This window comes from Pristis pectinata, chromosome 6 (genome assembly GCF_009764475.1).
Source record: "Pristis pectinata isolate sPriPec2 chromosome 6, sPriPec2.1.pri, whole genome shotgun sequence".
NCBI classification, from domain to species: Eukaryota; Metazoa; Chordata; class Chondrichthyes; order Rhinopristiformes; family Pristidae; genus Pristis; species Pristis pectinata.
In genome coordinates this window covers 4,354,965-4,362,359 of record NC_067410.1, presented here as the reverse complement: position 1 = coordinate 4,362,359, position 7,395 = coordinate 4,354,965, and the positions used below count along the sequence as shown (strand labels likewise).

The 7,395-nt window shown below is 48.0% G+C and overlaps 1 protein-coding gene across 1 annotated transcript in view; it reads left to right on the top strand.

Moving 5' to 3' along the window:
• Positions 1-1,426: 1,426 nt before the first annotated feature.
• Positions 1,427-7,395, top strand: part of podxl2 (podocalyxin-like 2) — a 37,821-nt gene continuing 31,852 nt past the window's right edge. Inside the window, exon 1 of the mRNA XM_052018477.1 lies at positions 1,427-1,681. Coding sequence (XP_051874437.1) covers positions 1,444-1,681 — 238 coding nt within the window. The 5' untranslated portion in view covers positions 1,427-1,443. The remainder of the gene's footprint in view (positions 1,682-7,395) is intronic.

Genomic DNA, 7,395 nt, shown 5'->3' with positions numbered 1-7,395 from the left:
GGTTGAAGGGAAGTAGCTGTTCCTGGACCTGGTGGTGTGGGACTTCAGGCTTCTGTACCTCCTGCCCGATGGGAGCTGTGAGAAGATGGCATAGCCTACTACCCTACCCTGGGAAAAAGACTGTGACCATTCCCCTTCTCTGTGTCCCTCATGGTTTTATGTACCTATACCATGGCTGATTTTCTACTTCAATGCTAATTTCTGCACTGTCCCCATATCCCTTGATTCCCGTAATATCCAGAAATCTAGTTTAAGTTTATTATCATGGGCATACATACCCAGGGTATAAATGCCATGAAAATTAGCCTTTTTCAGCAGCAGCACAGGACATTACAAACATAAGTTAACATAAACTTAAATTATACACAACGCACATATCAAAGTAAACATAACAACTTTAGTGGAAGTTGAGAGAGAGAAAAAGAAGTACAGTCTGAGGTAGCGTTTGGGTTTTTCAGGTCGGTTCAAGAACCTGATGGCAGTGGGGAAGAAGCTGTTGTTGAACCTTGAGGTGTGGGTCTTCAGGCTCCTGTACCTCCTGCCTGATGGCAGCATCGAGAAGAGGGCATATCCTGGATGGTGGGGGTCCTTAATGATGGATGCCGCCTTCCTGAGACATCGCCGCTTGTAGATGTCGTCGATGGTGGGGAGAGCTGTACCCGTGATGGACCTGGCTGAGTCCCACCGCTCTCTGCAACCTCTTGCGATCCTGCGCATTGGAGCCTCCACACCGGGCCGTGTTGCAACCAGTTAGAATGCTCTCCACCGTACATCTGTAGAAGGGATGGATAGGATAAAGAGAGCACTTTTAATAGGATGGGGCCAGGGATCATAGAGTTATAGAGAGGGGCAGGTCCTTCAGCCCATCAAGTTCCTTGCTAACCATTAAGTACCCATTTTTACACGGTCCCTGCGCTAATCCCATTTTTAGTCTCTGCACATTCCCTTCAGCCTCCCCAGATTCTACCACCCATTCACACAGCAGGGGCAATTTATATTGGTGTTGGTTTATTATTGTCGCTTGTACCGAGGTACAGTGAGAAGCTTGTCTTACAAACCGATCGTACAGGTCAATTCATTACACAGTGCAGTTACATTGAGTTAGTACAGAGTGCACTGCCCAATTAACTTAGCAACCCACGTGTCGGAGAATCCGGTGGAAACCCACATGGTTACAGAGGGCGTGTAAGACAGCACCGGAGGTCAGGATCGAACCCGGGTCTCTGGAGCTGCGAGGCAGCGACTTTACCTGCTGCGCCACTGTGTTGCCTGTCATGGTGGCAAGCTGTTGATGAAGACAACGGGTTGATGTATTAAGGAAAGATTGCACATTGGTTGGTAGTGTTATGTTTCAGATCACGCCAATAGAGTTGGTGTCTCAGCCTGGTGATCTTGTATTTTTAACCCATTTTTTGACCAGGGTCTTTATGCCTTTATCTCGCAATGACTGAGGAGGCACAGACGCACACATTCACGGCCGCCTCGGGGAAGGATCTCACCACTGTGTCTTATTTGGACTTCACATCAACAGAAGTGGAAACAGATGCCTTAGGGAAAATTGTGGATCAGTCGGAGGCGGAACCGTCGACAGTGGCTGGAAGTTCTCAGGAAGAATCAAACAACTCCCAGTCATTGTCACCTGGGAATTTGGGGGCTCAAGAGGATGCAGGAACCTCATCAGGTTTGTCTGCAGAGAGGGTGAGGTGGGGAGGGGGAGAAACTTAATGGTTCTTCCATGTTCTGCACTTACATTGATTTAGTTGTAAGGAGAGGTTGGGCAAACTTGGGTTGTTTTCTTTGGAGTGTTGGAGGCTGAGGGGAGACCTGATAGAAGTTTATAAAATTATAGGAGGCGTAGATAGGGTAGACAGAGTTTTAATCCCGGGGTTGAAGTATCCAATGCTAGAAGACATGCATTTAAGGTGAGAGGGGGAAAGTTTAAAGGAGATGTGTGGGGCAAGTTTTTTTTTACACAGAGAGCAGTGGTTGCCTGCAACGGGCTGCCAGGGGTGTTGGTGGAAGCAGATACGATGGTGGTGTTTAAGAGGCTGTTAGACAAGCACATGAACACGCAGGGAGTGGAGGGATATGGATCATGTGTGGGCAGATGTGCAGTTTGATTTGGCATCATGGTCGGCACAGACATTGAGGGCCGAAGGGCCTGTTCCTGTGCTGTGCTGTTCTGTGTTCTATGACGAGTGGCAACAGGGAAGAAAACAAAAGAAAGATCTGCATTTCTCTAGTGCCTTAGACCTCCCTCTCAGAAAGTCCCAAAACATTTTTATAGCGAATTGCAGAGCAGTCGCAATTGCGATGTAGAAAATGGAGGCCTTAAATTGTGCAAAGCAACCTCCCGTGAATGCCATCGTGATTATGACCAAGCCACTTGCTTTGGTGATGTTGAATGAAAGCAAGGATTAGAAAATTAAGTTAGTTGTGTCCACTATTTTTTCATTCATTCTGGGATGAGGACGTCACTGCCAAGACTGGCATTGATTGTCTATCCCTAATCCCGGGATTAAAGTAGCAATTAAGAACTAGCCATTTAAGGGGGAGTGGAGTCACATATGAGGCCAGAACACTTCCTTCTCTGAAGACTATTAGTGAACCTCATTGCTTTTACAATAACCTGGTTGTTGTACCCAGATGCCGGGGATATCAGCTGTTCTTCAGTCGAGATGGCAGGCTATTTTGTCTCCCATTGAGAGAGCAGCCAGAACCTCAGTTTAATCCATGAGGCAGCATCTCCAACAGCGCAAGCACCCTCTGTGCTGCCTTGGACTGTCTCTGGAGTGGGACTTCTGTCTCCATGAGACATAGGAGCAGAATTAGGCCATTCGGCCCATCGAGTTTGCTCTGCCATTCACTCATGGCTGATTTTTTTTTTCAATCCCATTCTCCCACCTGTAACCCTTAACCCCCTTACCAATCAAGAACCTTTCAATCTCTGCCTTCAGTACACCCAATGACTTGGCCTCCACAGCCGTCTGTAGCAATGAATTCCACAGGTTCACCACCCTCTGGCTGAAGAATTTCCTCCTCATCTCAATTTCAAAGGGACGTCCCTTTATTCTGAGGCTGTGCCCTACTGATCTCCACATCCACTCTATCCAGGCCTTTCAGTATCCAGTCTCAGTGCAAGGGGTGTGAGTGAATGAAACACAGCTGATGGTTGACTGATCCTTACAGCCATTGGCCAATTCTGCACCTTCAGCCATTTGAAAAGAAACCCTTTCTCGTCCTATTGTACCGGTCCAGCACCTGAAGACATGGAGTCGGCTTGGAAAGAGGCCATTCTGTCCACTGAGTCCTGCTGGCTCACTGTAGAGCAGTCTAGTCTGTCCCATTCCCCAGTCGTATCTCCCTGTTCATTTCCCTCTCTAAATTTCCTTTTGAAATCTTCGACTGGCGCACTTCTTTGTCATCAGAGGCAGATGGGGTATCAAAAACAAGAGGGCAGTGGTTTAAGGTCAGAGGAAGGAGATTTAAAGGGTATCAGAGGGGAAGGTTTTTTTTTACACAGGGAGTGGTTGGTATCTGGAACTCACTGCCAGAGCAGGTGATGGAGTAAGATACAATCGCTGTGTTTAAGAAAAATTTAGACAGACTCTTACGTAAATAGGCAGTGCACAAAATGCTGGAGGAACTCAGCGGGTCAGGCAGCATCTGTGGAGGGAAATGAATGGTCGAGACCCTTCACCTGGACTGAAGGAGGGGAGGGAGCCGGTATAAAGAGGTGGAGGGAAGGGGTGGAGCAAGAGCTGGCAGGTGGATCCAGGTGAGGGGGGTGGGGGGGGGGGGAGAAAGGTGGGTGACGGAAGGGAGATGGGAATGATGCCGGAAGCTGGGAGGGGGTAGGCGGAAGGGACAAAGGGCTGAAGATGGAATCTGAGAGGTGGAGTGTGGAATCGAGGGAGGGAGGTGGGGAGGGGACCCAGTGGGAGGAGTGGGAAGATGGAGAGGGTGGGGGAGGGGAAAGAGGGTGATGGGGGTCAGCTGGATCAGGAGGAGAGAGAAAAAGGATAGTGGGGAGCAGTTCCTGGAAGCTGGAGCATTCAGTGTTCATGCCGCCAGGTTGGAGACTACCCAAGCAGAATATAGAACATAGAAAACCTACAGCGCAATTCAGGCCCTTCGGCCCACAAAGCTGTGCTGAACATGTCCCTACCTTAGACATTACTAGGCTTACCCATAGCCCTCTATTTTTCTCAGCTCCATGTACCTATCCAAAAGTCTCTTAAAAGACCCTATCGTATCCGCCTCCACCACCGCTGCCGGCAGCCCATTCCACACACTCACCACTCTCTGAGTAAAGAAACTTACCCCTGACATCTCCTCTGTACCTACTCCCCAGCACCTTAAACCTGTGTCCTCTGGTGGCAACTATTTCAGCCCTGGGAAAAAACCTCTGACTATCCACATGATCAATACCTCTCATCATCTTATACACCTCTATCAGGTCCCCCCTCATCCTCCATCTCTCCAAGGGGAAAAGGCCGAGTTCCCTCAACCTGCTTTCATAAGGCATGCTCCGCAATCCAGGCAGCATCCTCGTAAATCTCCTCTGCACCCTTCCTATGGCTTCCACATCCTTCCTGTAGTGAGGTGACCAGAACTGAGCACCGTACTCCAAGTGGGGCTTGACCTCTAAGTGAGGTGCTGTTCCTCTAATTGGACTTAAATAGGCAAGGCACTGAAGGATAGAGTCCTAATGCGGGCACATGGGATTGGTGTACATGGACAAAAAGGTCGGCATGGACATGGTGGGCCGAAGGGCCTGTGCTGTACAACTCTGAGTGACTTCCTTACGTCCCCACTGTATGTGTTGTAGATGGAGGCAGGTAGGGAGGGTGGAAGTAGGGACAGAGCCTGGAAGGTGATGAGGAGAGACACAAGAGGCTTTGGGTGCTGGAGTCTGATCCGTAGGGAAGGCACGGAACGATTCGAAACTGGGGGCGATCAAGAGACTGGAATTGGGTGCACTGGTGAGAAAGGAGACACAAGAGACGGCCGATGCTGGAATCTGGAGCAACACGCAAAGCGCTGGAGGAACTCAGCAGGTCAGGCAGCATCTGTGGAGGGAAATGGACAATCGATGTTTCGGGTCGAGACCCTGCTTCAGGATCCAGATATGGGGTTTTGACCAGGAACATTAACTGTCCATTTCCCTCCACCTATTGCTGAGTTCATCCGGTGCTTTTTGTGTTACGTGGATAAGAAATATTTTTTACATAGCCCCTAAAGTTTATTTCTGAGCCCTCTAGAACTGTACCTTCTCTTGTTCGAGTTCTTTTTGGAAGCTTATCTCCCTTAGCAATCAACAAAGGCCTCTTGGCTGTATTCTCTTTAGTGCGACAGTCTGATAAGCTACTTAAAAGAATAAATCCCAGCCAGCGTCTAATCCTTATCTGAGCCTTGTGTTTGGTACAATAAATAGGTGGTGTAATCAAAGCAAACCATTGAGCGTTTAAGACACAGCCACAAACAACCGACCTACATTTATATACTGGGACCTCTGTTAAACCAGTTGGAACCCACAAAGCAATTCATTAAATGCTTTGTTTGGATAGGTCAGGAGGTAATGGATTTTATCTGGAGGACAGTTGTGGTTAATTTAACAAAAAGCGCCAAATAATTCCAGGCCAGGATTATCCCGGAGTCTCCAGAAATGAAAGATGAATCTAATGGGCACTGCAGAGAGAAGAAACCAAGGGCAAAAGCCAAAGAAAGTATTAAAAATGATGAGGCATTGTTTTTCTTTTCCTGGACATTGGGGCAAAATGTATTTTCATTGGCAGTCAAGAACATCGAACAGTACAGCACAGGAACAGGCCCTTCGGCCCACAATGTCTGTGCCGAACATGATGCTGAATTAACTAGATCCCTTCTGCCTGCACATGATCCATATCCCTCCATCCCCTGCATATTCATGTGTCTGTATAACAGCCTCTTAAACGACACTATCGTATCTGCTTCCTCTACCATCCCTGGCAGCCCGTTCCAGGCAAGTGTTGCTCTAAGTGTAAAAAAAACTTTTCCCATACATCTCCTTTAAACTTTCCCCCTGTCACTTTAAATGCATGTCCTCCAGTATTAGACATTCCTACCCTGGGATAAAGACTCTGTCTACCCTATCTATGCCTCTCATAATTTTATAAACCTCTATCAGGTCTCCCCTCTGTCTCCAATGCTCCAGAGAAAACAACCCAAGTTTGTCCAACCTCTTGTTATAGCTCATACCCGCTAATCCAGGCAGCATCCTGGTAAACCTCTTCTGTACCCTCTTCAAAGTCTCCACATCTTTCCTGTAATGAGGTGACTGGAACTGTGCACAATACTCCAAGTGCGGCCGAACCAAACTTTAATATAGCAGCAACATGACTTCCTTACTCAATACTTAGTGCCCCGACCAATGAAGGCAAGCATGCCGTATGCCTTCTTTACCACCCCATCTAATTGTGTGGCCATTTTCAGGGAGCTATGGACTTGGACCCGAAGATCCCTCTGCACATTAATGCCGTTTCAGGGTCCTGCCATTAACTGTACACTTTCCCCTTAGATTTGACCTCCCAAAAGTGCAACACCTTGCACTTGTCCAATCAGGGTTATCTGTTAGAAGGCGTGGCTTTGTCATGACTGATGTGTTGGATGACCATTGTAGAGGAAGTGGGGTGCAGAGGAGAACCAATGACAGTGTTGGCCTGGAAGCGTGGCCCCGGTCCGTATGGTAGTGTTAAATGAATGCCATTGTCACAATGGCTCCTTGTACTTTGCCTCTGAAATTTATTCCTTTGAACATTGAGGGTTCAAGGCACGGAGATGTCCAGATGTTAGAGTCATACAGCACAGAAGCAGGCCCTTCGGCCCAACTGGTCCATGCCGACCAAGATTCCCATCTAAGCTAGTCCCATTTGCCAGCATTAGGCCCATATCCTCCTAAACCTTTCCTATCCACGTACCCGTCCAAGTACCCTTTAAATGTTGATAATGTACCTGCCTCAACCACTTCCTCTGGCAGCTCGTTCCATGTACAGACCACCCTCTGGGTGAAAAAATTGCCACTCAGGTTCCTATTAAATCTCTCCCCTCTCACCTTAAACCTGTGCCCTCTAGTTCTTGACTCCCCAAAATGACTGTGTGCATTCACCAATGCCCCTCATAATTTTATACACCTCTATAAGATCACCCCTCATTCTCCAATGATAAAAGTCCCAAACTGCTCAACCTCTCTCCATAACTCAGTCCCTCAAGTCCCAGCAGCATCCTCGTAAATCTCCTCTGCGCTCCTTCCAGTTTAGTGGCATCTTTCCTACAGCAGGGTGACCAACACTGAACACAATATTCCAAATGCGGCCTCGCCAACGTCTTGTACAATTGTACCATAACGTCCCATGT